We start from the raw sequence: 10,610 nt of genomic DNA, 5'->3' as shown, positions 1-10,610 counted from the left end.
TATGTCAGTTGGTGCCATTTACATTCCAGGAAAAACTATGAAGAAATTGATCTGAGTTTTGCCACAAGAGTGGCAGCAAAGGCAGTCGCTGTAGATGACCCTGACACTGGTCAACATTCTGCTCTTTCAGTGTAGGTGCATACAGCCTATCTTCTCCCAGATAACTGAGGCCAAAAGCAAGTAACAGCAGTAAAAACCGCGCACAAAATATAATTCCAAAAAGAACAAATTAAAACCACCACCAGAGAGAAAGGTTTTCAAATTCAAAGCACCGGATCCAAAGGCTCTACTAAAGAGTTCTGCTTCTGATCTGCTGCAAAAAAAGCCTCCAAACTAGCAGGGGAGGAACAACTAAATGGCATTGCTGCACTAAGCGAGGCCATTGCATGGGCTCATACCGGGAGACAGTCCTTCAAGTATGAAGGGTGTTAAGGTAAGCAGCAGCACCTTGGATTGGACTCTAAAACCAATTGACAACCAATGAAAGCAGCACAAAATAGATGTTATGTGATCCAAGTGGCCCACCCCTAATAGCAGACAAGCTGCCACATTTTGCACCAATTGTATTTTCCAAATAGCCTTCAAGGGCTGCCCCACGTAGAGTGTGTTACAGTAGTCAGTCCTCAAGGTTGCAAAAATCAGTATGGCCATTGATTTCAATGGGCTTAGACTGGGGTAATTCTTCTTAGGATTGTACTGTTAGCCACTGTAGGCACATTTCTCAAATAATAGTGCTGAGTTCAACAGAATTCCCAAGCTCTTCACAGTGTCTGCCAAAATTGGGACCCTCCATCTCTCATAGGGATCAAGACCTCCTCCAAAGCAGATGCTTTAGAATTCAGTTTGTGTATTCTGTCTTGACTATGGCAGTCAGGCAAATGCCCAGGACGGAGACAGCTGCATCTGGCACCTTATTTAATGATATATAAAGCTGTGTGACAGTCTTATACCAATGTCGTACTTTATCTGTCATTTTAATATTAGTCTATCATACCATAATATGCTGCTTGTGGAGCCCACGTGCTGTAAAAAGTCATTCACAGTGCTAAAGATATTCTTCATTTTCTTACCTGGGGCTGACAGTCTTCATATATCCTGGGTAGTAGTTTAGTAACTTAACAAATTACAGCCAGTGCTGTGAGAATGTTGGTGTGGTTCTGATATAGAAAGTCCCTGGTTCAAATCTTACCTTTGGAAAAAAACCTCAGTGGGAACCTTTGGCAAACCACCGTCTCAAACTTTCATTAGTAATCTTAGGTTAAAATGTTGACCTCCGTTGCAAGACAGTGGCAACATTTATAAGAAAATGTGTGCGCTTTGAATGCTAAGGGTGGTATATAAATGCCAAGAAACGATAATGGACTAAGGTCCCAACTCGTGCAAATTTGCCCCATTTCACACCTTGTGTTATTTTTTGCAGCGTGTCACGTGACTGCAACTGTCACTATAAATGGGACAGATGTATAAAATCTGTACATAAGATAGGAACACCATAATCCATAGGGTGAGAAGATAATGGCATGGGGGGACCATAAACTGAAGCTCACATTCGATTACTGTCAGGCACTCAATGTGGGGCTGCCCTGGGAAACAGTTCGAAAACTTCAACTTGTTGAAAATGTGGCAGCCAAGCTGCTGTCAGGGATTGGTTACAGGGATCATATCACCCATGTGACGAAAGATCTGCACTGGCCACCCATCTGTTTCTGGACACAATTCAAAATGCTGGTTCTTTCCTATAAGGCCCTAAACAGCTGGGGGCCAGGATACCTGAAGGACTCTCTCTCTTCCCATACTATGCAGCCCACCACTTAAGATCTGCCTCTCAAGCCCTGGTTTCTGTGCCCCTGCCTTCAGAGGTGAGGTGGGTGCTGACTAGAGACATGGCATTTTCTGTGGTGGCACCTTGCCTTTGGAACACCCTCCTCCTTGAGGCTTTCCTGGCACTTACTTTCCTTTCTTTTAGGTGCCAGGCCAAAATATATCTTTTTTACTCAATTATCTAATAAGTGGTTTTATCTCATCAGCTTTTCAATAGTCTGCTTCTGTTTTATCGACAACATTTATGCTGCTTATGTCCTACCACTTGTTTTTAATGATTTGTTTTTAATGCTGTGTTGATTTTAATTGTAAGCCCCTGGAGCAAGACTCTGAATAGCAGGCATAAAAAGGTTCTAAATAAATAGGCGAAGGGTTTTTTTTTAGCTGTAATAATAAAGTGTTAAATGCAGCTCAGATGATCAAAATGGGTAGCCGTGTTAAGTCTGTCTGTAGCAGTACAAAAGAGCAAGAGTCCAGTAGCCTCTATAAGACTAACACAATTTGTGGTAGGGTATGAGCTTTCATGAGCCATAGCTCACTTCTTCAGATACCCTACCACAAATTTTGTAGGGGCTACTGGACTTTTGCTCTTTTCTGCAACTCAGATGAATTAATCAATTGAATTTATTGCTACTAACTGTGATATAGCCGCAAGTTTATTAAGGCATTTAAAAAAGGATTGGATAAATTGTTAACAGATCAATGGGATATCAGCAGCAACAGACTTTTGGTATTCCAAGTGATACTTCTAACGATGTGATGCTAAAATATGATATTCTCATCATGCTGTACATAAGACTCCCTGGTGCATCTGGTTGTTCGATGTTATAAGACAAAGCTGAATTGCTAAAAAGACGATTTTTATCTTATTTTTCTGGAGCCACAATTTTAAACAAACAAGAAAAGATAAGGATAAAATCATGGTGCTCTTCCATTGAAGACCTCTTGGCTTGACACTCAAGAAGTAATGTTCTTATCGCTAAAAATTGGAAGTCACCGAGAATCCCATCAATCAATAATTGCATGATGAGGATTCTGGATCACTATATACAAGAAAAAATCTATGGCTCAATCTTCAGAGCGGAGCATTTCCCAAGAGAAACGGACTTTGCAACAAAATGGGACCCGATTATTGAATATATATCTACTACCATTCTGCAGTTACTGGTTAAGGTGTTTAGATTATAGCCTTACAGTGTTCTTTGATCAAAATTTTGTTTGTGAAATATTTAACTTATGACAGTTCATGAAGCATAGTGTAAAGTTACATTGCATCCGTAGGTCATCTTTAGAAAACTCCCTATGATAAACAACTTGTTCCTCTTCTTCTGTACTACTACCTGTTTTTGTACCTGATATTTTGTACAAGGATTATTGCCTAAAATTTATTTGTAGATTAGTTTACGTATTTCATGTAAATAGTTGTTTTGATACCAATAAAAATTATTAAGAAAAGAAGTAATGTTCTTATTATGGGATTGAATCTTTGTCTCCAAATTTGTGTTTTATGTAAATGTTTCTTATGTGCTCTCCATACTGAAGGACCATGGGTGAACGAAACAGTGCCAGAGAGGAACAATTGCACAAATGCGCTGGCCTTCTTCAGCAGGAACAGACGCGCTTTGTGAATTTAATAGGACTCATTTCTATGTCACTATGCATAGGACTACAGCCTGGTGCAACTGAGTGGGTAGAAAGAATGAAAGAAGGGGTAGGTCGAAGGGAGGCTTTGCCAGGGCTGATAAAAGCAGCTTAGGGGGCAATCCTAATCAGGTCTACTCAGGGCCAAGCTACAAGTGACGAATGACACTTGAACAGCAAGTGGATTGAGTGGAGCGCAAGTGAACAGGGAGAAATACACTTGCCGATCAAGTGTCATTCGTCACTTGTAGCTTCGCCCTCAGAAGTAAGTTCGCCTTTATTCAGTGGGGCTAAAGCCCAGAAAAAAGTTCTTAGGATTTCTGTTATTTATTTACTTGTAACAATTTTTGAAAACTGGGCAGGCTGGGGAGCGGGGTGGGGGTGGATCACAAGGAAAGAAAAAGTTTATCTATATATCTATATAAATTGTAAGATTGTCTAGAAAGATTGTTGATCTGTAGTGATTTTATGAAGTTACATATAAAATAACCACGAAGAAAAAAGTGCTTTTAAAAAAATTGCAAAACGTCTTGAAAGTTATATAAGCATACCTTTTCATTTCTTGGAATCCTTTTTACTGACTTTTTAAAAAAAATTAAAAGACAAATTTAAAAGCATTTCGGCGAAAGAAAGGCTCTTTGGTTGGTCGCCCTAAAGAACCCATTTCCCTTTGAAATGTTTTTATTGACATTTCAGAGGTTTCTAGTTAGGTATTTTAAAGAAAGCGCGTAGAAAAACGCTCATTTTCTGGAAAGAGATCTCCAGTGCCGCAAACGAGAGGGCTGCGCGGAAAGGACGTGGCGGCGCCGCTCGCGGCCGGGGCGAAAGCCTTGGCGTCCCGGGCGCTGCCCACTCGGCGCTGCCCATTCCCGGGCCGGCTCCGGCGCTCCTCCTCCGCCTCCCGGCGGGCTGGCGCCCTGCCCGGGGCGGGGCTGGCGCTGAGTGGCGCGGCTGGCTGGGCCTGGGGAGCCGCGGCGGCGCAGCAGGCGTGTCCCCGCCCGGCGGCGAGGGCGGCGGGTCCTACTAACCTCCTCCCTGCGCGCCCGCCCGGCCAGTGCGCCGCTCGCCCGCCAGCCTCCCCGCAGCTCCGCCAGCATGTTCGGCGCCCAGCAACAGGTCCAGCAAACGCCGCTGCCGCCGCCGCTGCCCCAGCAGCCGCAGCAGAAGTTCCCCCGCCCGCCGCCGCCCATGCCCTGCTACCCGCCGCCGCCGCAGATGCCCAGCTACCCGCCGCCGCCGCCCTCCTGCCGGCCCTGCTTCGAGCCCCCCGGCCCGCCGCCGCCCCAGTACAGCCCCTACCCGCCGCCCCAGAGCTGCGCGCCGCCGCAGCAGCCTTGCCAGCCGGCCCCGCTGCTGCCCCGGCCCAGCCCGGCCCCGGTGCTGCCCCGCACCCGCCAGAGCCGCCCGGCGCCGCTGCCCATGCCCTTCCCCGAGCAGCAGCACCAGCACCAGGAGCCCGGCGGCGGCGGCAGCGTGGTCTACGAGCGCGTCCGCACCTACAGCAGCCCCGGCGGGAAGCGCGTCCAGCTCCTCGAGCCGCCCAACTGCTGCTCGCCGCGGGCGCCCTCGCCGGCCGAGACCACCCCCGGCTACCAGCACGTCATCTGGAGCACCGAGCCGCCCCTGCAGGTAGCCCGCGGCCCGCCTCGCCTCGCCTGGGGACGCGCGGGGTCGCTGCCGGCCCGGCAGGAAACGCGCGGGGCCCTGCCGAGAACGCGCAGTTGCAGCGCAGTCCGAAGCGGACTTGCTCCAGCCTAAGGCCGTCGAGGTCAGGGGGCTTGAGTTGGAGTAACTCTGCTTAGGGCAGTTTCAGGGGGGTGGCCGGCTTGGTCTGCTGGAGAAGAGCCGGATTCAAGCCCAGTGGCACCTTAAAAGACTAATAAGATTTCCAGGGAATGAGGATTCGAGAGTCAAAGAGTTCCCTGGAAATCTAGTTGGATTTTCAGGTGCTGGGGGTGGAAAGTGCCCGCAGGTCACAGCTAACTCATGGCCACCCCTGCTGGGGTTTTCAAGGCAAGAGACTAACAGGTGCTTTGCCGTTGCTTGCCTCTGCATAGCAACCCTGGACTTTGTTGTAGGTGTCTCCTATCCAGTTATGATCCAAGGCCGGCCTCCTTAGCTTATGAGATCTGATGAGACTGGGCTTGCTTGGGATATCCCGCCTGGGTCTTTAAGATGCTACTGGAATGAATTCTGCTTAGGATTGCACTGTTTGTGGCTTTGCTGCTACCCACCAGACCATGAGCATTTGTGTCTTCCTTGCTTTGCTCCGGGTCTATTCCAGCCACTTCATCCAGGGGCTTATTGTTCATACGGTGTTATTGTTATTATTTCATTTATACTCTACTTTCCTCCACAATGGGGCTCTAAAGCAACTTGCATCATTTTCCTCTCCTCCATTTTATCCTCACAACAATCCTGTGAGGTTGGTTAGGCTGAGGGGGTGTGACTGGCCCAAGGTCACCAAGTGAGCTTCCATAGTAGAGTGGGGATTCGAACCTGGGTCTCCCAGATCTGAGTCCAACACTCTTAACGCATTGCCTCTCACTAGCCCCTGGTTAGGAGGGAGCATGGCTACAAAGTCAGTTTGTTCCTAGCCTTTTCTCCCAAAGTCACCTACCTGTGTTGTAAAGGTTCAAATTAGTTTAATGCAGCTTGTGATCTCTCTATTATTCACCTGCAGGCTTAACAGCAGCTGCAGGGTTTGGGGAGGTGGGTGGGATTTAGATCTGAAAAATAGCGCAGGATGTGTTTTGGGTCGGGGAAGAAGTTAAATATGTCATCTCCCCGAGTGACTATGCCAGTCAAATTTGAAGCTTCCTCACAGCTTCAGTAAAGTCAAAACAAAAATTATGAGCAATCGGAACATGGACTTCTGCATAACATATAATTTGGCTTTGTTGAATCATATGCGCTGGTTTTTCAAGACACCCTGCCCGTTGCAGCTTATGGGATTGTAAACACATTTGTTTAGCTAGTACACAGTACCACCTGATAAGGAAGGACATACCCCCAGCACTGGCGGTCCTCAGTCTCTGTAATTCTGCCGTCTCTGGCCGTTCCTAAGTGAGGGATTTGCTTAATGTTTACCCACTAAATGCCCGCATGTGTCATTTTATACCTTTTGCAGAGCTGGGAGAATTTCCCACCTGAACTGTGTATTTGGAGTACTGAGCAAACAAATGGTTTTTTAAAGTTACAGTTGTTATTCTGTTCATTGAGTTATTCAGATCTCCTTTTTCTTCCCAGTGGGAACTCTTAAGTGGTTTATAGTGAAATCCTAAGAAGAGTTACTCCAGTCTAAGCCCGTTGGAGTCCAAGCTTAGCTGGGAGTAACTCTTCATTTCTCCCTTTTCATTTTACCCCAGCAATAGCCATTTGAGGTAGATCAGGCTGAGAAAGAGGGACTGCCCCAAAGATATGCAGCAGGCTTGCACAGCAGGGTGGGGATTTCTGCTTCCTCGTCACACCGTCACACCAATAGTGCTTATTTTTAGTATATGGAAGTGCTTTAGAGCCCGTCTCATTCACCTGGAGTTGCCAGCATGAGCAGTGAGCTGGAGTGTGCTGGTTTGGGGCCACGGCATGCTTCTTGTTGCATTTTATCAGGCATTAGTGTACGGGAGGAAGAAGTCGTTTTTGCAAGTGATGTTTAAATTGAGGTTTGTGTGCATTTTTGTGTATGACATGTCCATGAGTTGAACATACGTTTCCTAAAGCATAATTAAGATGATTCACTTTTAAGACTAAAACATACAGGATATTTGACCTTTGTTATTTTTTAAAATCTCTTTCTTGCGAGTCTGGCTTTTCAATGGTTGATTATCTTTGAGCATGTCTGGCCCCATTGTGTCTGGGATATGTCAGGGCAGTGCGTGAAGGGGGGTACTGTGCATACCAGACTGTGTTGATCCTTTTCTAAGGGATTCCCCACTGGAATCAATAACCAAGGGGAGCCAAGATGAGTAAAGGATTGTAGTGCCTTTCCTGTGGGGAGATGCTGAAGATCTTGGGACTTTTCACTGTAGAAAAAAGACAACTGAAGGGAGAAGAAAACGACTCATTTGAAATGTGTTGGAGGAGAGTTTTGCGGATACCACGGAAGGCCAAAAGACAAATAAGTGGGTTCTGGATCAAATCAAGCCAGAATTCTCCCTAGAGGTTAAAATGACAAAAGTGAAGCTATTGTACTTTGGTCACTTCATGAGAAGACAAGACTCTAGAAAAGACAATAATGCTGGGAAAAGCAGAAGGCAGTAGGAGAAGAGGAAGACCTAAAACGAGATGGCTTGACTCGATAAAAGGAAGCCACGTCCTCCAGTTTGCAAGACCTGAGCAAGTCTGTGAATGTGATAAGATATTGTGGAGGTCTTGTATTCATTGGATCACTCTTAAGTCAGAGGTGATTGGACAGCAGATAACACACACAAGGGGGGAAATGACAGAGCTTTATAAAATTGTACATGGCCCAGAGAGAGTGGACAGAGAGAACTTTTCCTCCTTCTCCCATAATACTACTAGAGCTTCCTTAATACTAAAAGTTGCAGGCGCTCAATGAAGTTAATTGGCAATGGACTGCGGGTGCACAAAAGGAAATACCTCTTTACTGAGTGACGAATCAAATTGTGGAATTCACTGCCCGTGGATGTAAGGATGGCCGCAAGCACGTGGATTTAAAAGGGGATTAGACCGATTCATGGAGGCGATTTCCATCCGTGGCCACTAGCCATGGTGACTAAAGGGAAGCTCCAGAGGCAGCGAACCTCTGAATAGCAGTGTGATGATGAGGCAGCATCAGGAGAAGGCCTTGGCCTCGATACCACGTTGGCCCTCTAGGGTGGAACAGGATGGAGGCCTAGATGGATTATGGTTCTGATCCGGCAGGGCACCTCCTAGGTTCTAGCGTTAGGAATGGATGGTACCCCCTCCCCAGGTTTATTGCTGGTTTTTATTTGTGAGCCAGGGTATTTTCTTGGAAACACCAAGTTTAGTGTGTAGTGTGTTTTAAAATGTTGTGATCCGCCCTGAGCCCACTTGGTTGGGGAGGGCGGACTATAAATTTAAGTGAATAAATAAATAAATAAATAAATAAAATAAGCTTGGCACTGCAAAGCTTTATTTTTTATTGATTAAAACATTTCTGCCCTGCTTTTCATTGCTCTCACATCATCCTGTCTCAGTTACAGTGCATAATAAAATACAACAATGTTGGGTCTGTCTATGGAAGAGGAAGGATAGATGTGATATTTGATATGACTCGCCTCACTGGAAGCAGGAGTCCCAAAGGTCCTAGTCAACACACTCGCTTGCGGGTGAAACCCATTTCCTGCTTAGCCACACAGGGCGACAGGTGCGACAGTGTGTGCAGGTGTCGGTTTGGGTGACTGATAAGATAATATTGTGACAGTGGGCACAATCCGTTGGGAAATGCTCCCGCACAAGCCCTGTAGGAAATGATTTCAATCGGCCAAAGGAGCACACATTAATGCGCTTGCACCACTAACTATTTCATTGTGGCTTGTTCAGGAGAACTTGATCGGAATCACGCCTATTATTTTAAATGAAGGGGGAAATACTGTGATGATTTTACAAGTGTAGAATCTAGTTGCACTGGTTTGTTTGCTCATTGATCTGTTGCTTTTGTGACCTGCCCTTCCTTCAGGAGGTTGGAGTGACTTATATGGGGCTTCCCTATTTCCTACGCCTCTGTGAGCCGTACTTGAAGAGTAACTGGACACCCTGGTTATCTGACGAAGTGAGCTTTGACTCTCAAAAGCTTATACCCTGGAAAATGTTCTTGGTCTTTGAGGGGCCACGAGATTCAAATTTTGTTCTGTATGCCCAGGGAACTTAATAGTTGAGCGATGATTCGAACCAGAGTCTCCTTAGTCCAAGGTACCACACGGCTCAGTGTACAGACACAGCTTGGGGAGGAGGCTTTGCCGAGAACTCGAAGGAGAGTACAGCTTGCTGCAGAAAAGAAATGACTTAGTTGTTGGCCTGAAACAAGTTAAAAGGGCTCCCTTATGTTTGGCATGTGTTGAAAGTACTCAAAACAACCAGCAAGCTTTTTGAATAAAGCAAAAGCAAAAGAGTGTTTTACTAAGGCCAGAGGGAGAGAAGGGAGAGGCATTCAGAATAAACAAATAGGAGGGAGAAATGGGGAAGTTTAGGACAACGTGGGCTGTCATCAAGATACATTACTAGTATTAAAAGAGCAATCCTGGCTGGCTGTTTGATTCTGGGCACAAATCAAAGTGCCGGTTGTTACCTTTGAAGCTCTTACTGGCTTTATAGTGCTTGCTAACATACAAATCTGCCCATCAGTCAAGATCTTCTGCAGATACACTACTCTGTGAATCCCTCCTTCAGAAGTGAGGAGTGTGGTCATCAGGGACAGGGCCTTTTCGGTGGTGGGCACATGACTTTAGAACTCCCTCCCTGTGACTAGCCTATCTAATTTTAGAATGTCACGTCAATTTTTATTTTGACCACTCAAGCTTTTTGTTAATTTAGTAGCTTTTGTTGCTTGGGCATGGGTGGAAGTGGGGATAATATTGCAAATGCATATGTGTAGGTTTCCCTCCCCTTAGTTCTGTATTGCCAGTTGTTTTTCATTAAATGAGCACTGAGTATCTTATAGTTGATTTTTTGCAGCTAGCGGGTTCCTGACTGCTGTTTTGTTTTTAATTGATGATTTTACTCTTATGTAAGCCACTTTGGAAATCATCTTGGTGAGAGTTGTTGGTGCAAGGTGGAATTTTTTAAAATACATACGTATTTTGTGTTTATTTATTACAAAATTTATACCCCATCTTTGTGCCCTCGTAAGGGCCACCAAAGCAGCTAACAAATTAAAAAAACACATAATAAAAATCACATCTTAAACACCATTAAAACCAACAAAAACACATAATTAAAAACAGAGTTAAAGTACATTCAACACAAAAACAATTAAAACTTTGGGAAGAAGGAGGGCTCATTGAGGGAATGCCTTGGTGAGGGACGAGTCTTAACATACTGGAGGAAAGTGGCAATAGAAGGGGAAAGATGAGTGTCCCTGGGGGAAAGTGCCAGAGTTTTGGTGCCATGACTGAGAAGGCCCTCTCCCAGGTTGCTACCTGCCTGATCGCAGAAGGCGGGGGCAC

General features: G+C 45.8%; 1 protein-coding gene across 2 annotated transcripts in view; it reads left to right on the top strand.

Moving 5' to 3' along the window:
- Positions 1-4,458: 4,458 nt before the first annotated feature.
- POF1B (POF1B actin binding protein) overlaps positions 4,459-10,610 on the top strand; it is a 46,963-nt gene continuing 40,811 nt past the window's right edge. For both annotated transcript variants that reach the window (XM_054996062.1, XM_054996060.1), the window contains exon 1: positions 4,459-5,091. In XM_054996062.1, coding sequence (XP_054852037.1) covers positions 4,558-5,091 — 534 coding nt within the window. In that variant the 5' untranslated portion in view covers positions 4,459-4,557. The remainder of the gene's footprint in view (positions 5,092-10,610) is intronic.

This window comes from Eublepharis macularius, chromosome 13 (assembly GCF_028583425.1).
Source record: "Eublepharis macularius isolate TG4126 chromosome 13, MPM_Emac_v1.0, whole genome shotgun sequence".
NCBI classification, from domain to species: Eukaryota; Metazoa; Chordata; class Lepidosauria; order Squamata; family Eublepharidae; genus Eublepharis; species Eublepharis macularius.
Note: the sequence above shows the minus strand (reverse complement) of the source record. Positions and strands in the feature narration are given on the sequence as shown.